This window comes from Fukomys damarensis, unplaced genomic scaffold, assembly GCF_012274545.1.
Source record: "Fukomys damarensis isolate Sample0158 unplaced genomic scaffold, DMR_v1.0_HiC HiC_scaffold_39, whole genome shotgun sequence".
In the NCBI taxonomy this organism is placed as follows: domain Eukaryota; kingdom Metazoa; phylum Chordata; class Mammalia; order Rodentia; family Bathyergidae; genus Fukomys; species Fukomys damarensis.
In genome coordinates this window covers 28,270,011-28,296,999 of record NW_022900951.1, presented here as the reverse complement: position 1 = coordinate 28,296,999, position 26,989 = coordinate 28,270,011, and the positions used below count along the sequence as shown (strand labels likewise).

The 26,989-nt window shown below is 32.9% G+C and overlaps 1 protein-coding gene across 6 annotated transcripts in view; it reads left to right on the top strand.

Annotated features, from left to right (window-relative positions):
* Positions 1–26,989, top strand: part of Dmd (dystrophin) — a 2,130,457-nt gene that overhangs the window by 550,204 nt on the left and 1,553,264 nt on the right. For all 6 annotated transcript variants that reach the window (XM_033760401.1, XM_033760400.1, XM_033760399.1 and 3 more), the window contains exons 8-9: positions 21,186–21,367; positions 22,551–22,712. In XM_033760401.1, the coding sequence (XP_033616292.1) occupies positions 21,186–21,367; positions 22,551–22,712 (344 nt within the window). The remainder of the gene's footprint in view (positions 1–21,185; positions 21,368–22,550; positions 22,713–26,989) is intronic.

Sequence of the window (26,989 nt, the reverse complement as noted above, 5' to 3'; positions counted from 1 at the left end):
CATTCATGTAGCTGGCTAGGCAGGTGTCCTCTTTCTCCCTCACCCTCCACATGTGTCCGTACCAAAGCTCTGCACTTAGTCAAAAAGGACAACCATCCTAGGTAGACAAGGACCATTTCCTCTGTCAAGGGTATAAAAGTAGCTTCACTCCCCTGCTAAAATCTCCTCAAAAGCTCTCAAAATGAAAATTAGAATAATATATGACATCTCTAACAGGAATTACATAAATTAAGGAGAAAGCTTTATCACTAAAGGTTAAGCGTGCTTTAGAATTACAACACATCTACCACATATATACACACATAATCTTCAACATTATAGGTTTAATGAGCTCATAAATTTTTTTTTCTTATTGAGTTTATTGGTACATTTTAGGCATACAGTGCAGTTGTATTCATTATTGGGATCTTGCACCTTTACATGACAGGTCTTGGTTCTCACTTTTTCCCCTTGTCCCTGCCCTCCGTTCACCCCCTCCTGTCCTCCCCATTTACAAACACTTTATTTCCATTTTTTCCTATTTTTTTCTTTCCCTTATTACCTTTCTCCCACCCTTCCCACTACATAATGATGAAAATGATGACAGATAGATAGATAAATAGACAGACAGATAGATAGATAGATGAATACATCAAGTTGTTAGAAATAGGAATTCTGTTTAACCATAATGTCAAATCTAGTATATTGGAATTCCTAGAGTAGAAGAAATCTTGTTAACCACTTACAGAAATGGGTACAACAAAAATTAGAATGGTATTATTTCTTTGTTCTATTATGTTATGTAGAAACAACAAAATAACTTTTTATTAAGTTTCCTCTCTGGCTAAGGCTTAGTACTTGATGTAGTATTTGTGTAGTAGGTTGTAAAAGTTTATTTGATGTTTACTAGAATGTTCTGATCTCAAGAAAAGGATTGTAATTTTGATGGCTCTTTATTTTTAATTATTTATGATGGTAACTCTCATATTGATAATCAACATTAGATAAAAATGTATTTTTATCACAGTGGCATTGTAAAATTTATGCTCTGATGATTAAAAAATACTTGAATGTTTAGTGATGTAGGTTATAAGATTTTACTATTTTTAATTCATCATCATAAACCCAAAAGAAGTTGATGATGTGACTCACAGTTATTCACTTTTGCCTATATAAACCCTTTGAATCTTGACACTTATTTAATGACTGGATGGATATGATATTTTAAATATCTTGGGATATGTGAACTACACAGTTCAGCTGTACGATTTGATAAGTGTTTGTTCATTTTATGGGCTGTTATATATTTCACGTTGGTTTGATTTATTGTTTCAGAGTAAAATTTAATTTAACACATTTTCTTGCTAACTGAATTGTAAATGAATTATGTTAACAGTCCCTCTGAGTAAAGGCTTAGACAAAATACATATGGTCAATAACCATTTTGTGTGAAATAATCATATAAAAAGCATAATTTAGAGAACTACTCTAGACTTGCAATTTCTTCATAAATCAACTTTATGAAAAGGATGAGAACTGAACAGAAATTTATTTGAAGCATTTCAGCTATAATGACCTTGTAAATTAAGTTCACTTCACCCACTGTATTAACCTCATTTAATTTCTGCAGAAAGATGTCTGAATTAATTTTGAGCTTATTGTTATTAGTTTAAAATGAAAAATTTTAATTGCATATTTGTACTTTTTGGTTTGATCACTTTTTGATGGTATTTCCTCAAGATGTAAAATTTTGCATAATTATAATTCTGCTATTTTTGCTTTGTTTTGATTTGGTTTGATTTCTGATTTTCTGAGACAAGGTCTCACTGTGTAGTTTGGGCTGGTCTCGAAGTCTATGTAGCCCAAGTTGGTTTTTGTACTCCTAATCCTCCTGCTTCACCCTCTCAGCTGGTAGGATTATAGATGTATGCCATAAATTCTACATTAAATTAAACTGGTCAAGTGCTGAACCTAATTTTTCCATTTAAAATATAAGAATATATACTATTCCTTTTATTGTTAGTTTTTAATATCCTGTAATTATTTTTCATTTTACATGTACATTATGATATGCATATACAGAGCAAAAATGATTGAATCTTAAGAAAACTATTGAATCCTTCTATTTTTATATTTACTTTTAAAGTGTGGTAGCAAGACTTAAAATGTACAGTGGTACCTCAGTTCACAAAAATTTGTTCTACAGTTTTGGAAAAAGTGGCTATGTTTGTGCTTGTGTGGAAAAGATGCACATGGTTATGTTTATTACCCAATGTAGAGTTTGTAAATCAAACCGAAATTTTGCCAGTATTTCTCTTTGTGAATCAAATTGTTTGCAAACAAAAGCATTTGTAAACCAAGGTACCACCATACTCTGAGAAAACTTTCATTATACAATATAATACAGTTAAATATAGCTCTGAAGATGAATTGATCTCTAGACTCCTTCATGCTACTAAATACATGTTTGAAACATTGATCCACTTCTTCCAAACGTTTAAAGAAGTAATGTCAATCCTTCTGAAGGTATTCCTAGAATAAAAGGAAGCAGAATGCTTCCAAATACTATAAAAATATAAGCCTGAATCTTTATCCTCACAAGGATACTATAAGAAACACAAGCACCCCAATGTCTAGAAAGAACATAGATAGAAAAACATTCAATACAATTTAGCGAATCAAGTTCTACAGCATGTCTATAAGACATCAAACCGTGGGCAAATGTGATTAGCTTCACAAAGAAAGGTTTAATGAACACACAAAATTAATCAATACGATATAACATGTTAAATGAACGAAAGATTTTTAAAAATGATCTTTTTAGTAGATGCAGAAAAGCATTTAAATATTAAAAATCTTCCATAATATATACTCTAAACAAAGTAGATTTAAAACAAAATTTCCTCAGCAGAATAAAGCCCATTTATGAAAATCTTACAGCTAATTTCATAAAAATTTGTCAGATTTTCCTGTAACATCTGTTACAAGACAAATATAACTAGTGTTGACCTTGTATTTCACATAGTACTAGATTTACTAGTGAAAACAGAGAAGAAAATCTAATAAAATGCCTCCAAATCTGAAAGGAAGAAAATTACCACTGTTTTCAGATGACACACACACTATATATATATCCTGAAGTTTCCAAAAAAACTGTAAGAATTGATAAATAATTTGATAAAGTAGCAGGACACAAAATTGATTTAAGAATTCTGGAATTCTATTCCATTTCTTAACACAAATATAGCTCTATCTAAAAGTCATTTAAGAACAGAATTCCATTTATGATAGCATCAGAAATACTTTGGAATGTATTTAAGGAGACAAGAGATATGTAGCCTGAAAACTAAATATTGATGCAAGTGATAAATTGATAAAGACATAAATCAATGAAAAAATATCCCGTTTATAATTGGAAGAATCAAGGTGCTATACAGATAAAATGTGAGACCTATGAAAATCCCAATCATATTTTCACAGAAATATAAACAATTCAGATGGCCATAGTGGCCCAGATCTGTAATCCCAGCACTCTCGGAGACTGAAGCACATGGATTGCAGATTTGATTGCAATTTAAGCACTTAAGAAAGCCCTGTCTCAAAATAAAACAAAAATGTGAAAAGAGGGAAGAGCTAGAGATGTACCTCAGTGGTAAGGCCCCAAATTCAATCCTCAGTACCACAAAAAATTCAAAATTCATATGAAACTATAAGTGACCTCAAATAACTGAAACAATTTTTAGAATGCCAAAGAAGGAGAGAAGCATCACACGTCTTGATTTTGAAATATATTACAAAGCTGTAGTAATCAAACTAGTATGGTACAGGCATAAAAAGATATGCAAAGACAAGTAGAATAGAAGTAAACTCACGCATATATAATTAACTCATTTATTACAAGGCTGGATGGAAGACACATGGGGAAAGGGTTTTGTCTTCAATAAATATTGTTGGAAAACCTGGATTCATATCATACACAAAAATGAACTCAGATGAATTAAAGACCTAAGTGCATCATGTAAGTAAAAGTATATCTGACCCAGAGATGTGTGACCACCTTTTAAAAATTTTAGTACACTTTCCATAGAATTGCAATTTGGGTAATTACAAAAATAATATTTTGTTTTCTTAATCAACACCTATGTTCCAAGAAACTAAATTTAGTAGTTTTCAGTAGTTTGAATTTTAAATAGTTTGCAGAAAGGCATAAAAAAACTCTGTAAAGGAAAAGCATGTAAAACAAATAAAAATATCTTCATAAATAAAATTGTACTTTGAATAAGGACTAAATAACAAATAATCATTTTAAAATATGAGGATAAAATTTTCTGATGGAAGAGCAAAGAATTATATGTCGATCTGTGACAATTTTGTCAATTTTTCACATGTACTATAGAAATCCATTTAATCTAGGCTTGCTGTTAGACACTGCAAGAATATCATATTCTAAGAGTTCATATTGTTAGATCTCTAATCCTAAAAGGAAAAAAAGATAAGAGAGTAACAACAATAAAGAATATTGGTAGACACTCTTTTCTTTATTTGACTCATAAGATACTTGTGATGACTATTGTGTTGCTTCTCAGACAAAATGCAATGAATTTGGTTTATTCTTTCAACATTTTCCAAATAGGTGTTCAGATATTTTACTTAATACTCTCCGTTTACTTTAAAAATATTTAAATACATAAAAGTTTGGAAAAATCAATACTTTATGGAATGGCATATGAATATTGCTTAACAATATATTCATTTTCAGCGCAATGCAGTCAGGGCTATGCCTCCCCTTTACATTATTTGTCTCTAGCATCCAACACAGGTTCTTACAGGCAATAAGTGCCAATCTATCCTGGCTGGGTTATGTTTAAGGAAAACATTGATCACAGTATCAGAAAGTAATGAAGTTAATGTTTTAAAAAACGTTTTAAAAAGAATCTTACTTTCATCAGCATAATTTTTAATCTGTCTACCTAGAGGTAGAGTATGATAGAATTCACTAGGCTATAAAAGTTCGGATATTGGTATTGGGTAATGACTTCTTCAGGTGTTGAGGAAAGCAACTGCATAGCAATCACCTGAACATTGACTGATTGATAACATTTATTTAGTTCAGTAAATGAAATGAAAGAATGCCAGGCATTTCAGTCATTGAAAATCACAAATAAAAACAAACATCCTCAGGTAATATGCTACAATCATAATGCACTTCAGTACAAAATCCAAATGAATAATTTTTGCCAAAATAATTTCCCATTATTTTACGTTAAAAGACACAAATGCCTGTTACCTTAAGTAGTTTAAACTTCTTGACACCCAGGTTTCTCTCTTTTTTTTTTTTTGCATTTCATTTAGTATAAGTACCAGAGTTATAGAATTACTTCACTATGACTTCTTGGCAACATATACACTCTTTACTGAATATTTTATTGACTTCATTCTTCATCACATGACACAGACAAAAATTATTAAGCTAAATTTGTATTTGGTTCACGTAAACCTCTAGAAGCTAAGCTCTAACAAGTTTATGTGAACCTTTGCAGAACTATCCTGTTGAAGTTCTTTTCCTCATTCCCTTTTGCCCCAATATAATGTAGTTGAATTTCTTTTTCATTAAAAATATGTGGATTCAGGAGCTGATATGTTGCAAAGAGATATAATTAATAAGGATATATTCCAGAATCAAGAAATAGAATTCATCTCATATGACTGAAATAAAGAGAACTGTATTTGTAAAATTACACAAATATATAGTAACAAATTAGTGACAGTAGGCTAAGAGGCACAGAGTAGAAAGCAGTTCCTACTTTCAGGCCTTAGAAGAATGGCAAAAAGCCAAAAGGGTGAAAGTGAATAGATCATCAATAGAGCTTCACCAGTAGAGGAAATGTACCTCTTGTTAGGACGCTGGGTGTTCTAGTGAGCTTTCCTATTGCCCCGACAAATTTCCTGTTACACCTGAAAGAAGCAGGGCTGGGGATTCTCAATGGTTCCATCGCCTGCCTCACAAGCTGAAGGTCCCGAGTTCGATTCCTCCTACAAAAAAATGGAGAAGCTTAATTTGGCTCATAGTTTCAAAGAATTTTGTCTATGATAAACAGAAACATCATGTGACGAGTCTCATGAAGCAAAGATGCTAACTTCATGGCATCTGGGAGCAGAGCACAGGAGAACACCAGCTAAGATATGCCCTCCTATAAAACACCCCCAATCCCCAAGTCCAGTTGAGCCAGCTCCACCTCTTAATAGCATATTCAGCTAAGTATGCCAGTAAGTTGATCCTCAGATCAATGCCCTTCTGCACCAGTCATTTTCCAAGTGACTATTAATCCAGTCAAGTTGACAATTATGATCAACTGGTGCACAGGTAGTAGAACATGATGCTCAGGAACATGGAAATTATACAGGAGAAATTCCTTCAAACTTTTCTTTCACTTAGTTGTGAGTCTCCAGCTTGTCTTTGCCATAGGCTTTATACAGCTGGGATTTAACCATTAAAGGGTCACAGGAAGTATAGAATGAAAGGGTCAGCAATTTAGGGAACAAGCAAGAGAACAAAGATAGAAGTAAATAAAGGTGAGAACACTAAAAATGAATTGTACAAGCAGTGAGATGCAATTGTGAAGACAATTATAAAATTAGTTTAAATGTAAAGGCATGAGAATAGTCAAGAATTGATATTTGGGACGGGGATTTAGCTCAGCGGTTTGGTGGCCTGCCTTGCAAGCGCAAAGACCCGAGTTCAATCCTAGGTACAAAAAAAAAAGAAAAAGTTATATTTAAATAGGTGATTTTCTTAACAGGTTTCATAACATTCTTACACAGTTCAGTATAATAGAGAAGTACAGTATTTTAATGATAGATAATAGATATTTTGATAAAAATCCCTTTTCATGTGGGTAAATTTAGTACATAATGAAATGATATTTCATATTTGTGGAGAAAGGGAAATTTAGCCAATTAATTAAATTGAAAACTTTATAGAAACTGGATGGCACAACAAATATTAAGATAATTTCCAGATAATATCAGTTTAATATAAATAGATAAAATTTTTGAAGTACTGTGTTAGAATGTAGAATATTTTGGGCTGGGGATTTAGCTCAGTGGTTCTGCTGCCTGCCTCGAAAGTGCAAGGACCTAAAGTCCATCCGCAGCACACACACACACACACACACACACACACGCAAAGATAATTTGTAGAATATTTTAATAATTTAAAGCATTGTAAAACTCAGAAGCTGTAAAATAAAAGATGATAAATATAACAACAAAAAGTAAAGCACTTTTTATGTTGAAGCCACTATTAAAAAGTAATAAAATACTGGGGCTGGGGATTTAGCTCAGTGGTTCCACTACCTGCCTCGAAAGCACAAGGACCCGAGTTCGATCCCCAGTACAACAAAAAAAATTAATAAAATATATGACACATTAGGGAATCACATTAATAGTAAATAATTAATAACCTCATTGTGATAAAAGTATAATATTAAAATGTATTGTAACATAATATTTTTAAAGTGGCTGCATGCTATAGTCTATTTGAAAAAATTACCAATAGCCAGTGAAAATAAAAATGTCAAAACTCTATCAAAGATTTATGAACGAAAATTCTCTTTACATTTTTCTAAACTGATCATAATCACTCAGTTGAATACTTTTGATTGTTCCTAGAATTGAGTATGGAAACAAGAGCAATAACTTTTTGAACAAAGTGATAGAGACAACAATGAAAACTCATCATTGAAATAATTTTTTAAAAATTAAATGTAAAGTAAAATATTCTGTGATTACAAGATTTCATGAGACTAGGTCCTGGGTTTCTTTCTGTGGAAGTAAAACTTAGAAAGGTTTAACTAGACAATTTGGCACTATATTTCAAAATATAGAATTGTAAATATACTTTGATCCTGAGATTTCATATTAAGAATTAGATGTGTAGGAATAATAACAAATATATAAGATAAATATGTGAACATTTTTATTATGGCATAATATGTACCTACAATCCAAAATATGTACCTAATATAGATAACTTAGTGACTATATTGCTCTTAAATGAGTATGCCTTAATCACTTTCTTCTTTACTGCGATACATACCTCACACCATCAACTTAAAGAGGAAATATTTATTGTGGATCATGGTTACAGTCCATGGTCAGTTGGGTCTAAGCAAATACAACATGGCAGAGGGGAATAGGGGAAGAAAGGCGGCTCATTTTCATGGCAGCCAGGAAGCAGAGAACGAAGGGCTGAACTGAGGAGGGAGATATATACTTCTAGGACACGCCCCCAGTGACTCACCTCCAACCAGACCCCACCTCCTAACAGCAGTGAGCTATAGAGCCCTGTAATCCAGTCACTTTCCAAATGCTCCATCTCTGAGCGTATTAGTGTTTGGGAGGACATTCTAGATCCAAATCACACAAGTGCGTATACGATGCCTCAGTTTTCTTTTTCTTAACAGCATCTTATTTTCACTCTCATATTTCAGCATAAGAAATTTATTTTAAAATTATAATTCGTCAGTAGGCTCCTATCCACCACTCAGTCATAGTTTTGAGTGATATGACAAAGATTTCACTTGCTTGAACCTTTCAGACCCCCAGGTATACCTGAGACATTCAGTATAAATTTTCTGCTAAATATATTCTATTCAAATTCTAAGGAAATTGCTTTTTCTATGCTTAGTCTGTGAATGCTTAAACAAGTATTTTTCTGGAGAAATCAATCAATATAATTTTAAACATGTATTTTTTTGCAGATCAATTTGTTATTTTGTAGAGCACAAGTTCAAATTTAGAGACAAAGAATGCAACAGTAGTTTTTTTTTTATACCTTGAGTATCAAATTGAGTATTTTCAATAAGAATTAAACATGTACTTTTTCATCATCACTCAGTGATTCTTGATTAACCTCCTAATGCTAACTTATACATTAATGCTTTTTTTCCTTTCAGTCCCATTCCTGGAGCATGAGATGTTCTTCAAATCAAGGCAGAGTTTTGAGAGTGTGATCAATAATTTAAGAAAAATGTTTTTTTATGATACAATAAGAGGGTAAAGATTATTCCGTCTAACCTTGCCCAAGGTTACAAAATGAGAAAACTGGAATGTAAAAAGAGGAATCTGTTTTCTCAAACTTAATCTGACTAAACTTACAAGTTGTATGACCTTAGGCAGTATTCTTAATGCACAAGAGTGGCAAAGCGTAAGTGACAAAGGATGATATGAATTCCTTGTATGTAACTGATATTTATATAAATCCATTAAATATCAAATTGAATCTCTTTCATATAATTTTCATAGGGAGATAAATACTGCCTGCTCTTTTCTTTGCTAAAGTGTTTTCTTCCTGTTAACCTGTTGTCAGTTTATAACATTGACTAACTCTCTATTCATAGATGTAGACCACCAAAACAAATCTTTATTCCCACCAGCTATAATTATTTCTTCATTCATCGATTTATTGATTTAACATATATTGAGTATGTGATATTTGCCAGCCACTGGAAAAACAATTTAGAGAATGTTCTTGTCCCTTTTGGGTTTTCATAGGTATACATTGATTAACAAGGGTAAAATACTCTGAGACAGACATTGATGAGTGACTTTGTCATGTGTGAACTCCGTAGATTTTAATTACACAAACCTAGATGGGCTAGATCAATCACTAGCTGTAGCCTCTTATGCAATGAAGAGATGCATAAATCTGTGATGTATGAGATTACTGTCAGCATAATGCAGCATCATGCTTTATGGTGAGCTTTTTCTTCTGAGTAGAAGTATACTCTACAATAAAGATGGAAAGTATAGTGTAGTAAACACATAAACCAGTGACATAGTCATTCATTATCATTATCAAGTAATATTTTCTATATATAATTGTATGTGCTATACTTGTATATGCCTGCCAGAGCGATAGAGTTGTTTACATGAGCATCACTACAAACCTGTGAGTAATAGACTGTGTGGCGATGTTGTGACAGCTACAGTGTCACTACGTGAGAGGAAATATTTACTGGACTATCATTTACCACCATGTTATCCATCATTGAGCAAACCATCTACTGTATTCTTATAGGGAGAGAAAAATAAACAAATATATGAAGAAATAAACGTAAAATTGAGCTTGTGCCTTGGTATGGTAATGTGTGCATATAATCTCTGAATTTAGCATGTAAAGGCACACAGATCACAAGGTTGAGGCCAGCCTGAGCAACATACTAAGACTCCAACTTAAAATGAAATTAAAAGGTCTGGGGATGTGGGTCAGTGAAAATGGATAAACTATGGGGTTCCATCCCCTGCACTGCAAAAAGGAAAAAAAAAAACAACAAACAACTTTGTGGCAAGTTATTCAAAGGAAAAATAAATTAAAGTGAAAATGAAAAATAAGTAGCAAAGCGAGCAGACTTCTTAAAATAGAGTTATCAACAAATACATTTTTGATGAGGTATCTTATGAGCTAAGACGAAATGGTTAAGAACAAATCAACAAATGATTTCAGGTCAAGAGTGATGCAATTGTGAAAACTACAAGTTGTAATATGGCCTGTGATATTTGACATACAAAAGCAAAACAAACTGAATTTATCTGGAAGTTAAAATAAGAACCAAGACATATCATGTAAAGGTACAAGATCGCAATGATAAATGTAACTGTATTGTTTTCTTTAAATGTACCAATAACCTTAATGGGAAAAATTTTTTAAATTAAAGAAAAAACTATATATAGAAGTTAGTTAACGAAGAGAAAGAGTTGACACTGGAGTGCAACCAGCTAATTGTGAAAGACTGGGTCACCTGTTAGTTTATAAGACATGGAAGGACTTTGAACTTATTCTATATACAATGAGATTCTGAAGGGTTTTAAGCATAATTTATGTGTAGCAATGTAGTGTATGTTTTTGAAAAGATAACTGGCAGCTGCATCCAGGATGGACGGAGAAGCATGAGAACAATTGGAATGATAATGAATAGGTCCTAGAAGCTTGGCATTATGGCTTGGGTGAGTTAGTAACAGTGAACACGAAGGCAGGTAGTCACATGCACTCCTTTTAGGGCCAGAAAAGAAAAGGCTTGGTAATGGACCAAATGAGGGAATGTGGAAACAAAAATCAAGAAGGATGCCTTTACAGCTGGACAAAAAACAAGACTGTTACAACCATGAGGAGAAATGGAGATACGAGGAAAACTAATGACAACTTTGAAGAAAACTGAGAGCCCAATTTTGGAGGTAGCAAATTTGAGATATAGCTGCATAGATCGCTCTCTAAGCAGTTGTCAAGACCAGAAGGGAGATATCTCAGCTGGAGCAAGGTACTGGGAATTGTTAGTATTTAGACATGATTAGAAGTAGGAGGAATGCAAGACTACAATCACTGAAATTACGTGACAACATCTAGGGAAGACTGGAGCCAATGAAGACCCAGATGGAATTTCTAAGCCTCTCTAATATTTTATAACAGTTAAACTATTGATCCAGAAGGAGAGCCTGGTCAGTATAGGGAGATAAGTATGAAGCTTGAAAAATGTAGTGTCAAAGAATCCAAGAGAAACAAAGCAGTTGAAGAGCTCTACTGGGAGCTATGGAGAAAGATGAAGATTGGGAAAACAATCATTAGACTTGGCAACATTGTAACCATTAGTGGAGTATAGAGAAGCCAGTTGTTGATCTAGTATTATCTGGAGAGAAGTCGGCCTGGCTCATTCTTTTAAAAATACTGACCTTCTGGATTCCCTATCTGTTTTATTAGTCTTTGTAGCAATTAAAATCTGAGAGACTGGAGGTTTTATTTTATTTGTCATCCGTATCTGAAGTAGAGTCTAGGCTCCAGGAGGGCAGGGCCTTTGCTTCGTTCACTATTGTATCTTCAAGCATCTGACACAGTGTTTGGCAAATATTAGGTGCTTAGTAAATATGAGTTGAATGGAAAAGGGTTTATACAAATGTACGCACATCAAATATAGCTGAAACCTTTGAAAAATGAGTAACCCTATTAAAATTACTCTTGTGTACTAGAGCCAGATCATACATGTTCTGAGAGCAGATAAACTATTTGAGGTTTATGCCTGCAGGTTGGTAAACTATTGGGAACATAAAATTATCCATGGTGAAAGTATGTACACGATGGAGATTGACAGATGCTAGGAACACAGAATTTTGCTGTTGTTTTTATTGCTTGTTTCTGTTTTGTTTTAAAACAATTTATCAACATGACACTGGTTGTTTGCTAAGTTTTGTCTTGAGAATGGGAGCATGCTTCTAGGTTGAGGTCAGATTGATCTTTCAAGACAAATAATGAAAAGTAAAGAGAACTTGTAGTTTACAGTAATAAGAAAACTAATTGTACTAGAAGGAAAAAAAATCAACTAAATGGCGATAGTATTCAATGCCCATGGCTTACAGTAAAATGTAGGAGTTATTTTCTGATCATTAAAATCTAAGCATCATACAGGAGAGCATAGAAACATAATCTCTCTCAATAGTTGCTATGTTCTTTAATTCCACAATATCCCTTCATTAATGCAATATTTTTCAAAGCATACAGAGATTACTTCCTTTTACCATTCATGAGAATATACTCTATTCTTACTTAATATACAGAATTTTGATGAAAAAAATCAATTGAGTTATGTGTTCTGCCTTTTAAACATCATTGATTACATTCTCTTTTATACCTTATTATTTTCTTCAAATATTCTTATTAAATGCTGTTTAATGCCTATTCTTTTTTTGCTTGTACTTTCTTCATCACTGTTTCACATTTCATTATCTTTACTTCTGTGAAGTTCTAAATTATATTTTTCACATTTGAAGTTCTTTATCATCCATGCATATTATTGTGTTTGTAATTGAAAAGTAGTAATTACATTAGTAGAAGCCAAAAGAAAAAAAAAACCCAAACTCATACTCAAAAAAAAGATTTTATTCATACTGTCCAAAGCAGCATACATCCCTGTAATTTGGAAAGGAATTAAATTTGCCATTTGTTTATTGTGGATTTCATCAACATGCCTCTACTCAAATACTACACAGATGTAAGAAGTTTGGGCTACTGATTTCAGATTTCAGTTAAATTCCTGTAAAACTTAAGATTAGCTCAAGAAACCTTGTTGCTATCCTTTGTATTATAATTTGTTTGTAAACCTTGTGCATGATATTGTTTTGCTAAACCACTTTCTTCTGTTATGTTTGAGAGAATCATATCAAGGTAGTACACCATCAGGCTTGCTCAGTAGTTAACCAGTTCTTCCCTAGGAGTTAGACCCATTTTAGTTTAAAAAATGTGATTCTTTTTCTCATGAATTGGTGCCATGTCTTACAATGGCTGACATCCCACAAATGTTTGGTGAAAGTATAAATACAAACCCAGAAATTACAATTATGTGTCAATTGAAAACAAATCACAAGTATTTGATCATGTATCTTGAACATTTACTCTACATTTATTTTCTCTCTTAATGTTATATCTAGCTATTTGGAAAATACTAATATGAATGACCTTACAGTTCAAAACTAGGATAAAAATAACTTGGCTAATTTTACCACAATCTCTTAGTCTTCAGGGTCAAGGTCCTGGCCTGTTGAAGGTATGTGTGCCTTAATAGGCTAAGTACTTTGATATGTAGCTGGTAAATTTTTATAATACTAGTATTTGTTTCATAAAAGGTTGATCTGTGTATATATAGTTTCTCCCTTAAATTAGTTATCATTGGAAGAATTTGTTTCTAATTACCCTTATGTTGTCAATCATATTCCCAAATTGCAAACATGTCAGAAATAATCATATTAACCAGTTCAATTTGATTAAACATCACCATTCTGACCCAAATGTTTGTCAACTCTTTTTTCTCATTCTGTAAACAAGTAGCGTGCAGATATAAAATATTTTCCATCAGTAAAGAAGACAGGGGTTGCTTCTGAAACTTACTACACTTTCACTAGAAGTAGACAAAAAGAAGTCGATTTGGTTAGGTCAAATGTGGAATATAAAACCAGCAGGTAACAATTAAGGAAGCAGAGTTAAATGTCACTGAGTCAAAATACTTCCTTCTCAAAAGGAAACTCCAATAGTTCTTTCCACAGTAGGCATGTAGAGAGAATTGTAAGAAAGTACAAATATTTTTCTATCAATAGTCTCCTACACTGAATGATCAGCTCCCACTTGTTAGGTAAAACCAGCTTCTATTCTCCTGGTTTTTAAGTAGGTGTATTGAAAACTTGTTCTAAGGTTTTAAGTAGTCAAGGACTTTTTTAAAAAAATGTATTTCAACAGAGTACACATTTAATAAGTAGCTGGCAAAGAGACAATTTTGATTTTTTTTTTTTGCATTTGGGAATTGAAAATTTAGAGACAGCACATTTAATTTTCATTAGCTGTTCATGGCCAACATTTGATCTTTGAAAAACTTTTCTAATTTAAATTTTGTTTCTGAAATTTGTAAAGTCAGATTTAATTGATTTTCCCCCACCAGCTGCTATGCATTTCTTCTCCGGTATTCTGAGAATGTTTATATTAAGAGAATTATTAATACTGTATAAGATCCTTTTCTATTTAATTCCCCCAAAGAACCCAGCAAATTGAATGTATTTGTGGATAGAAACTCTTTTATACACTGAAACAAAAATAATTAAATTGTAAGAGTATATCAATATATAGCAGGTGGTAAGGTGATCTATATATATATAGATCATAACTATGTACAATTCATTCATGTTACCAAAATGTTATAAAATCTTTCAAGTAAAATTATTTATCTGTAACTTAGCTTCTCATTAGACTCAATTTTCCATGAGATCAGTTTTGTAGGGGATTATTTATTTACTAAGTACTGACCTCAAAGTTTAGACTATATCCTGGTGCTAAGTAGTAATTCAATAATTGTTTATTAAATATAACTTCCAATGTCTCATATTTTCACTACAATATTTTTATAATAATATCACCAGCTACTATTATTTGTGTGAATACCTGATGTTTAACTTGTATTTGCACAACTATGTTTATGAATTTTTTGATTAGTGATCAGAAATCTGAAATAGTTTTCAATGTATCAGAATCTTTTGTTAGCACCTGACTTTCACTTTTGTTTCTGTTTTTCTCTTATGCCTTAAGTACACATTTTAGTTTTTGAGTCACTGCTCTCTCTGTGCACCAAGATGTTTATAATACTTTTCTTCTAGCTACGCCACAAGCATATTGAAGGACAGTAAATGCATGTTTAAAAAGTTTGACACTGTGAAATAGGAAGAAAAGGGCTAAAGGTGTAAGGGAAGTGGGAAGGGTAGGGGAAAGGTAATAGGGAAAAGAAAGAAAACATGAGAAAATGAAAAAAATGGAAATAAAGCATCTGTAAATAGGGAAGGCTGGAGGGTAGGGATAAGGGGAAAAATGAGAACCAAGACCTGTCATGTAAAGGTACAAGATCCCAATGATGAATGTAACTGTACTGTATACCTGAAATGTACCAATAAACTCGAGAAAAGAAAAAAAAAGATTGAATAGTTTAGTGTTTCTTGTGGATAATGGACACATTGCTTTTTAACTTTATTAATGTCATTATGAAACTGAATCATCTTCATCAATGCAAATTATTTTCATTATTATATTTTATTGTCCTTTTCTGAGAAGCATTGCTATTAGATGAGAACATCAACTACTTGGATCAGTGAATTAAATGCTAAAAATAGATTAATTAAGGAGTACTTAATGAAGATAGAACATATCTTGTAGAACATTAAAGAATGTAACGTAAGAGGACTTGTACAAATGAGTTTCTTATTAACATGTGTATGGATTACCAGGTGTAGTGGTGCACACCTGTCATCCTAGCCCTTGGGAGGGTGAAGAAGGATCATCATGAATGCAAGAGCAGGCCGGACTGCATACTAAGTTCAAGAGCAGCCTAAACTATACAGCAAGACTTTATCTCAAAGAGAAAAGCACGTATATAAATTGTATATAGTGACTTATAAATTAAAGAACGTATACCTTGACTGAAGCCCTGACTGTAAATATCACAATTGAAAATAACAGTTTAATGCTTTACTGCCCTAGTCCATTGCTATAATATTGTCTACAATTTGTCAGCTCTAGTATTTAGAAATCAAGATATTATTACATAAATGCCTTCAAATAGCTCACTTTTTTCCAGCAGTAATTTCTTCAGAACTTCATATCTATGTAGGTTGTTATTTTTCAAGCGTGAGTTTCATTTGTGCCAGCAAATACGTCCTTGGATTTTCATGTTTAAAGCGCTCCATTTATGTCTAGTTTGTGAGCACAAGTTTCTTCCTGAGTTCGTCCGTTCTTCTCTTATAGTGACTTTGTATATTTACTTGTTTATTTTTAATTGCTTTGTTCATAATACAAACTTTGTGAGAAATTATCCAGATGTAATCTTGTCAGGATTTCTATATGACATTTGTTCACTTTTTTGAAAATAAAACTCTTAAAAGGCTGACTCACCAAAGTTTTGTGAGTACACATTTATTCATATGTTTTCTTTGAAATCATGCTTCTTTCTTATTACACATGATGGGTACTGTAATACAGGAACACAATTACTGCCTTTTTCTTGGGCAAAGGCTGGTCTGAGATTCACGCAATGGAGCGTCCTGTTTAGATTTCCCAGCAGTGGTTGAAGGATATACCTGGCAGCTGACTAATCGGACTTTACTGAGGTTGACTGCTCCAGATAAGAATAGTTCTTTTATAAAGGCACCAGTTTCATAACAAACGCATTTGCATTGACTTCTTCGGGGATGATGGAGGAGTAGTGAGCATAAACTTTGTGCAACTTTGCTTTTGTTCTCTCTTTTTTGGTCTTTGCAGCTGCTTTTAGTACGGCAAAGTATATACTTATCTAGTTATAAAATTGATGTGTGTTGAATAGGGAGTTTAGAAAATATGAATAAGATGAAATACAATAAGAAAATTATTTTCAATCCTGCCAGCATATCCACTCCACTAATATCTTGAAAATAGGTTTCCCTTCTGTTTTCTCTGAAATTGTTATGAAGTCTGTTTTGCAGTTCAACATATTAAGTATTTTCCAAAAGCCACATTTAACTGCTTTGTAATATTCTACACAGATTTATATCAAATCATTCTCTAATTTTGTATTATAATATTTGGGTTGGCCTGATTTTTTCTTTTTTGTATGATAAATATTTCTTTTATGCAATGTAAATGCTGTTTAAATTTCCGATCAAATTTATATAAACCTTCATTTAAATGTATCATCTTTGCCTAGGGGTGGATTCCTAAATGAAAATTCTTGGGATATTACATATAATTTTTAAGGTTTTCATAGGCATTGCCAAAATATTTTTCATAAAGTCATAGCCAACTGATATTCTTCAAGCTAAGTAGTAAGGTTGGCCAAATTATTAAATCTGTTACATTGAATTTTATCCTTTTGCAATTTTCTGTTAACGGATAAAGGAAATTGTTAAAACCCCACATTTTTTTAAATTTGTATTCTTTGACTACTTCTGAATTCTATCTATCTATCTATCTATCTATCTATCTATCTATCTATCTATATCTTCTTGTCACACCTCACAATTAGAAATAAAAACCACCACCACTATAGAAAATTGAAATTTTTGTTAATTGAAACAACATGATCACAGACTCATAATTTAGGTAATGGCTTTGAGATTTTGGGTCTTGAAATACAGTAAAAGCATTATTTGGAAGAATAGGGTAAGATACTGAGGTAGTTTGATAAAATGGCTCTTCTAATCTGATACTGAGTAGCTTTTAAAGTTGCCATCATATCACTGTGAGCTTCACTTTCTCATTGGAAAAATGATAAAATTTCAAGAATTTGTTCCCTTATAGCTCCAATATGAAATATTCACCAAAACCAGTATTGTTGTTCATAAAATAAACTATTCTGAGATAGGTTCAAAAATGGGCTTAGCAATTTTTAAACATTTGTGGGAGAAGGCACTTTACATAGTCGAGTATTAGTACAAAAGTTGTGTCACATGATTTTCAGTTATTATTTTGATGATTTATCCACTTATCTCTTTTCATATGAATACTGGCTGTGGAAATTAGAGGAACATATTTTAAATTATTTTCAACCAAGAAATTATTTTGTACTTTTCTTATTATTTGTGTATTATCATTCTTAATTTTGTGCAGAATCTATGAATTCTGTCTTTTTATTCTTCTGAGTAACCTGTTTAAATATTTTAAATATAATGAATTCTTAGTAAATGTAATTTCAAGGAATAAAAATATATTTGCTGGTATAAATTTCTTTGTTAAATATATTAGTTTTTACCTACTCACACTATTAAATCCAACATGATTCTAGAGATAGTATAGTGATATTTTGGAGCGAAAATGTCAATACTTTGAAAAAAATGTATATTTATTATAGTGATGGATATTTATGAATATTGGCCTTCACATTATAATATTAAAAGGAGATAAATTTTATTACGAATTTTGACATTTCCTTGAGGCAAGATAATGTTTGACCAATTTTTTATCATTTTTTTCTTTTTAAGAATGGCATATCTTTAAGGCCATATACATGTATGTGTCTTTGTATGATATAGCAATGAGTAAGCCTAAAATGAATCTATTTAAGTTCAATGTTTTTTCTCAATTAAGATGCTCAGAAATAAACAGAGGTCTAAGTTGTACTCATCACAAATAAAAACGACTATATACTAATGAGAAGGGAAAAAAGTATTTTAGAATTTCAAGTTATATCACTCAATAAACCCTGGAAAAATACTTATCAAATGAATGAAGGTTGCTATGCTTCAAAATTCTAAAACTATGATCTTTTCATCGTTCCAATTCACATGTAAAATTATTATACATATTTATGAGGCACCAGGTGATGTTTTAATACATGTATGCATTATGGAATGTTCAAAACAGGTATCTGTTCAATCATTTATCATTTCTTTGTGGTGAAAGCATGCAAAATCCTTTCCTTTTGTGTTATGGAAATATATGGTACATAACTGTCATCTGTGTAACTTATTGTGCAAAAACTTTCAGAACTTATTTCTTGTATTTTTCCTTAACTTAATAAGCATTGGCCCATGTTTTCCCCTCCTCTTTCCCCTAGTGATTAAGAATGTTAAGAAATGCAGTGCTCAGGCACAAAATACTCTTTAATTCTCTTTTTTGAAAGTACTTCTAAACAGTTACTTTCACCATCTGTTTGTTAATAATTAAATTTATAAGAAGGGGCAGAGAAAATATATTGCATAACACTGTACCTCTCAGACTTGTGCATTTAAGTGTTCAGTAAATGACTTCTGGACAATGAATAAAACAATCAAATGGTAGACCATAAAAGTTTTCTGAAGCAGTAGCTTCAGCATTAGCAGGAATCTTATTGAAAATGTAGAGACTCAGGGTCCTACCTCACCCCTTGAATCAGAGTCTGTAATTTCAAACGATCCCTAGGTGATTCATTTGCACATTAAAAGTGAGAAGCACTATATACTGTGGATAGAAGCTGACCAAAGAATACTAATTTTCCCCTCCCATCTAACTCTTTTTAAAAAATGCGTTAAAAATAGTACAGATTAATCCTTGTCCTGCTACTTGCAAAGGACTAAGTGACTTGTTCAAACTCTTTGTGCTTAAGGACTGGAAATTTTACTCTGTTGTTTCTTGTTCATAATCAGAACACCTAACTAGAATATACATATTTAATCAGATTGTTTAATGTGAGTTAAGTGAAGATAATTTGTGGCAAGAAAAAAACATCGCTGGAGAGTTCCCTTGGCTTCTAGCAAGGACTGGTGTTTTTCTATTAATTATTTTAATTGAAAAATAAGAACTACATGAAATTTTCCTGTACAACATAATGTTTTGAAATAGGCTCGCATATTGAAATGGCGAGATCATGCTAATTAACATAAATATCACCTCATGCATTTATCTTTTTTTTTGTGGTGAGAACACTGAAATCCTCTGTTAGTAAATTTTAAGAAAATAATGCATTATTACTAAGTTGTGCGACAGAGCTCCTGAATTTAGCCCTCCTACCTAGATCAGATTTTGTATTGGTTGGTCAGTCTCTCTTCAACCCTTCCCACTCAGTCCCTGGTAACAGACATCCTGATCTGTGCTTCTTGAAATTCAACTTTTTAAGATTTCAAACATAGGTAAGATCACATGGTATTTATTTTTAAATCTATGACTGACTTATTTTACTTAGCATAATATCCTTCAGGTTCGTGCAAGTTGTCACAAGTGGTCATTCTCTTTTTAAGGCTGAATAATATTCCACTGCCAAGAATTATGCTTGAGCTTCTGAAAATATCAACGCACTTCACATAGAGGATTACATACTTTTCTATCTTGATTCCCTCAAATTCACACAGTGACTGAATAGTGATGACAAGGAGAAAAAGAACCTTTTGAAGGAACTACCACTTTACATGTGCTATGACAAATTAATATTGAATTTAAATGCTGGGTTACATTTACTCCCTGAAGGTGGCACATGACATGATACTGGATTCGCTTTATGTGCAAGACCTTTAAATATATCTTAAAACTCTGAGATGAAAAATTGCAACCTACTTTAACAGCTACACCATAATGTAAACAGATATTTTAATATATTTGAGGAATATTACTGATCATTTTCCATGTGGTCTGTTGCTATTTTATTTTCATTGTGGAAATACATGGCTCATTTTAACACAGAGATAATTTTTAATTCATTACATACTTTAACACCAGCAAAAATTTAATTATGGGCCATAAGGTTTCTTTTCTGGGAGCCAAGACAATAAGCCCTTTTGTGTAACTGTTTAATTACAAAAATACCATTTTAATTGGCATTTTAATATAACTTTACCTGGAAAGGAAAGTAAATTTTTTGAAACTTTTGTTTCTTGTCTAATGAAAGCTTCTCTCTTAGGTAGGCAAGTTTTGGTGATTTGACTTAGGAGCAAGTATTACAACATGGAGTTTTTATGTGAAGAAGTAGAAGAAATTAACTTTAGTGCTCTTCTCATTGGTCTGCCAAATTGCAAGGACATTTGGGGCCTGATTATCATGTTCTAATTAGTCTCTAGAGGATATTCATGGACAATCGAGTGCTCATTAATCTGTCTTCTTCCTGTAACATTGATTTGCTCATTACCCTTTCAGAGTCTCAAATATAGAAACCCAAAATTGATGTGTGGTGTTCATGTGCTTACAGATGTTGCTACCACTTATCCAGATAAGAAGTCCATCTTAATGTATATCACATCGCTCTTTCAAGTGTTGCCTCAGCAAGTCAGCATTGAGGCCATTCAGGAGGTGGAGATGTTGCCAAGGCCATCAAAGGTGACTAGAGAGGAACACTTTCAATTGCATCATCAAATGCACTATTCTCAACAGGTAAAGTATCTTCAAGAAAAATAATATCAAAGGTATTTCACGTTATATATGTTCTGATAGTATACTAAGCTATAAATGGACATATACTCATGTATATATAAAATGGGTATATAGCTATATATTTCAATATATGTATGCAAGATATATACACAGCACACTGCCTGTATATGCTGAAAGAGTTAGAGACTAGATAAAAAAATTTCATCTGCTATGTGCGGTATTCTTTTCAAAATACAGCGTTAAAATACAAATAAGAATGCATCATGCAGGAGTGTAGCATACAAAATATACATTTCTATTGTGTGAAATGAAATAAAATGAAAGACAAACTCATATGCACATTCAGCTGTCCAATTTCCATTACCTACAACAAAGAACAAACGGGGAAAGCAAAAGCAAGCACTTTGTGTAATAATATGTGTGTGTATTGTTTTTCTTTTTAAATTGTGGCAACTTATTGATGGAGTAAAAATGTTTGATTATTCAAGATAATATTTTTTAAAGAGAGTAGTTTAAAATGTTTCTAACACAAATTACATAAATAATACACACCATAAAATTCTTCATGAAATCTTTGTACAGAGTTCAATGAGATTCTTCCATTAATTGGTTTGTTCTCACCCCAACAGTAGGTTTTTTAGGTGTTTTCATGAAAAAAAAAAAATCAACAATAAGAAGAAAGCCTTTAGCGAGGTTTCTGCTGAAGGCTTGGAAAGTTCTTAGGCCTTTTTTTCTCACTCTACCGAGATACTTCTATATTTAGCTTATGAAAGCTTCAGCCCTTTCCGGGGCATTGACCTGCTGATTTCTGGCTTTGTTTACTTTGAGTTCAGAGAAAATTGTTTTAGACGCCAGACTGACAAGCATTGCTCCATATAATTACTGGAGTTGTGTTCATATGCAATACTCATGGTTAAATCCTACCTTCATTGACTTCACAAATTTCCTGCTCTCCAACATGGTAAGAAATACGAGTGCTACAATTCCTGGAGTGTACCAGTCTCATGTCACTTGCTTGCCTTTAAGATTAAAAGTTTCATTTCAGCATTTCAATTGAATGTGTTGTTTGTGTATTATTCATTTGCTGTATTTATGCCTTTCAGTATGTTGGAAAATAGTCCTTCTGGGGTCACTTACCAGGTTTCTCCTTTCTGTCTGCCCTCCTCCCAAACCCCACTCTTAGATCACCGTCAGTCTTGCGCAGGGCTATGAGCGAACTATGTCGCAGGGCTATGAGCGAACTATGTCCTCATCCTCTCCTAAGCCTCGGTTCAAGAGCTATGCCTACACACAGGCTGCTTATGTCACCACCTCTGATCCCATGAGGAGCCCATTTCCTTTACAGGTCTGTCAACATTCACTCTCTCTTTTACAAAGCAGAGTTCTTGCAACATAGGCTAAAATTGTGTTTGCTCGTTTTAGTTGTTCGGTGCCCATTTTGCTCATTTCATGGCTGTTTTGTTTTTCCCACTTTTATCAGTTTCTCTCATGTGATGCTACTCTTTTATGGAGGCTTCTCTAATTTTAATGGACATTGATACTTTGCAAATGGGGATTCTCATAGTAGTGATTTGTACTTTCATGGTATAATTATCTGTAAGGCTCTATTTAACAAATAATACCAATGGTTATAAAGAATATGAAGCTCTCTCTCTCTCTCTCTCTCTCTCTCTATATATATATATATATATATATACACTCATATAAAATTTAGCATGGACAAATATATAAAATTACTAAATGTTTTGGGGGACATTTTTGTATGCATCTGCTACATAAATGAAATAAAGACATATTCTAAGTACAGATTTTATTATATATTCTAAAAATGTTTTTAGATTCTATTTAAGGCAAGTATAAGCACAAGCTCCATAGTATGTCCTTTAATTTTTCTAATATAAATTTATCTACAACAGACTTTTTAGTCTTTGTAAGAAAAGCTACACCAAAACCACATCAGATTCTGTGCACTGTTTCATACTTTTCATTGAATATGGAGGCATCTAAGCAATGGACATTTCTACCCTTGCGATACAGGAGGAAACCTAAAAATATAAGAAATTATAGCCTTGTATATGATAGAGTATGGAAATGAAAACTACTAGAATTGCTAGACTGTTTTTTTTTTTTGTACTGGGGCTCAAACTCAGGACCTTGCACTTGTGAGAAAGGTGCGGTGCCCCTGAGCTAAATCCCTGGCCCTGGATTTGCAAGCACTCCACACTAAAACCTTTATTTGGCTCAGTGGAGTAATTTTAAAAGTTCTCGAGGAAGTGACTTTTCACCGGAGTTAAACTTTTTGAAATTAGAAAAATGGACCAGATCCTATTGGTAAATATGAAAATATACATTTTTGGAGACTGGTTGGTTGTTTTCCTTTCTTTCCCCCAAGGTACCCATGTGCACATAATTAGCACTTTATTTGTCATTTAATTGAACTATGAGTCTGAAAATTCTAAACTGGAAAACAATTCCTCCAAGGAAACATCTATTTTAGAGCATAGTTATGCCCTCTATCCTTGGGTAGTTTACTTGCAAAGCTAGAGGAGACTGAGTGACAGAGCTTTTGTGACTCAGCCTCATCTTCAATTAATTTCCGTCCATGTTTTCACAAAGGCTCATTGTATAATCTTGAACAAGAAACCAAGAAATATAACCAGTTTCCTCATTACTAATATAAAATAACAATTCTACTACATGTTATTGAATGTTGTAGGGCATATGGGTACATAGATGAATTCACATAATCTTTATAACATCCTTTGGGATAAGAAGTATTATTTTTATTCACATTTTAAGTTTATATGTATTTACCAATTTCTCTGCACCCCCCATCCCCTTGAAAATGCCTCAGCTCTATGCTTTTTTCATCACTGTTCTCCCATGGAAGCCACCAAGATTTAAAGAATAGCTTCTACATATTAAAGGATCCCGTACCAAGCAAAATATATAAGGGTTTACCCCCTCTTTATTACTTCATAGAACTGTGTTTTCTAGGTTTTTCCCAATACCTATTCTGTCCCTCATTACCCTCGTTTGTCCCGCATTACCAGCTCATTAAAACATTGCTCAGGTATGATTCCTTAATGAAGTAATTGTACATAGATTTTAATTTTGCCAATCTCTATTTTGCAGTCTTTGTCTAAACGTCACTACATACATAATATGTCATAAAATATTCAATGAACTCACCTATCTGTTTGATTTAACATAAGCCACTGAAATTATCCTAGTGTTTATCTTCTGGAAAAGATGCAGCGCAAATCACAAGAGATGAGGAATGATATATTCTGATTGTTATTAAAGGAAGCACGTCAGAAGATGGTGTTACACACAGTCAGGTTTGATAAGTTTTTGCCTTAACTAGTTACACTAAGAAAATTGTTTCCAAATCTCAGGAGGACTGAGCCTCCACTGCCCCCTATGGGTGGCATTTACAGCAATTCCAGTGAACTCCAGGCAGAATGAATTGGTTTCCATCAAGTTTTTTTCAAGTGTTTACTTGGAAGTCTATGAGGAAACATGAAGTTATCCATAAATTAAGAAGGCCATGCAGGTGTCTGTCTCCCCAAGAAAACAAAGAGTTGTCAGTTTGTGTCTCGGCCAGTTTCTCTTTGCTGAGACACAATGCCTAACACTCATAATTTAAAGGAGAAGTTTATTTTGGCTCACACATTCAGTGCACAGTCAGTTTACTCCAAAGCAGGACAGGAGCTGTGAAGAAGTTTGGCAGAGGAGAGCTGTTCACATGATGGTGGCCAGGTAGCAGAAAGAGAAACAAGGAGCTTGGAAGGCAGATTTCCCCTCCCAGATCATACCTGCCCTAAGCCACCCACAAACAGGCCCTAATTTTCACAAGCCTGCTATAGCACTGCTGAGCATGTAAGAATTGTGTCAGTCTTGATCTAAACCATCAGAATTATCTTCATACGTCTCTATATCATGGAAGCACCAATTATCCTCACCTGTCTCAAATTTATAAAATCTGATTTACACTTATTAGTGTTTTTGAACTTGTTGAGCTGAAGCAATCTGACCTAAGGATCTATTCCTATGAATCAGTTATTATCATAATTCACCAAGAAGAAATACTATTTGATGTGAGTTCCCAACATGGTACCACTTAACTGTCATTCATCCTTTTAATATTGCTAATTCTTATTTTTGCAGCATTGATTATGACTTTTATTCTACTTCTCAGCTTAGATAAAATATATTCAATCTGTCTTCCATTAATCTCTTTCTCTCATGGAGCCTCACCCTGTCCAAAACTTCTACAGGCATGTACCCATGTATATAGCCCTCTCCCCCATCTTGCTCATGTGCTTTTATGTAAACGTTTTTTTTTTAACCTACTGCAGTCTGTAGAGAAGTGTTAGATTTATTAATTCATTTATTTATTGAACAAGGAAGTATTCTTGGCCTCCAGATTAAATGGCTATTATTTGGTTTTCATGGCTCTCACCCAACATTGAAACACTTTCCTCAGAGTTTCTACTCAAAAATTTATTCACCCACTCTGTTCTGCTTTTCTGTGTGTCTTTTATGATCCTGTTCTTTCTCCTCCTCCAACGCCCTTAGGTAGATGCTTTGGCCTTCATATCTCTAAACAATTTTCTTCTTATTAATATGATTTACTCTTCTATTTTCAGTTTATAAGCAAAAGACTAGAGTATCTATGTCCTTACCATTTCCAAACTCTGTAGTTGTGGCCATACTTCCATATCCTTGTCAGGCCTTTGGTGTGTCTCTATACCTTGATGTAAACTGATGTCTCAAGCTTAGTATGTCCCCGAATAATGAAAGTACGTTCTTTTATCACTCACAAAAGTTTTCTTCTCCTTTTTATTATGTAGATGTGGATATGACTCAATATTCATTGAGGCTTTTGAGACATGGGAAATATTCTACCTTCTATCAACCTGATGTCTAATAATGAGACAAAATCTTGTCAATTATTTCTTTAAATTTCTCCATTAGTTATGTCCATTCAATTTTTATAGATATCATTCTGCTTCATGCCCTGAGTAATTATCTGCTTAATTACATAAATAGCTTTACAATTGATATCACTATCATTAGCTCATTCTTTTCTAAATTAGACACCATTTCTTTATTCAGATCCTCAATAATATCTTTCATAAAACTTCTTTAATATCATCTGCCTATATAACAATGCACACCTAAATTTCTGCTCATATTTTTGTGCTTATTCCACTCTTCTCTTGCATGTTTTCTTAAACAAATTGAGTCACTTGTTCTATCCAATAGATACTAAGTCTTCCAATTTATCTTTTATGCTGCCCTTTGTCTAGAGTGATTATTTGCTTATTTTCCAAAGTTGTAAGTCTAATTCATATTTCAAGGTATAATAAACACGGGTTCAAGGTCAGGTTTGTATAGTTCCAAACCCATCCTCATCATACTTGAGTAGCACTAAATTTTACCTTCTTTGATTCTTGTGTATGGGTAATTTATGCATGGAGCAGGAGTCATTCTTTCAAACACAGTACTTATCAAACATTTACTACATGTCAGGTATTATTGCAGATTCAAGTATTGCAGCAGTACATAACCATTCAAAATAGTTCCCACTCTAGTGTATTTAAGTAACATATGTCA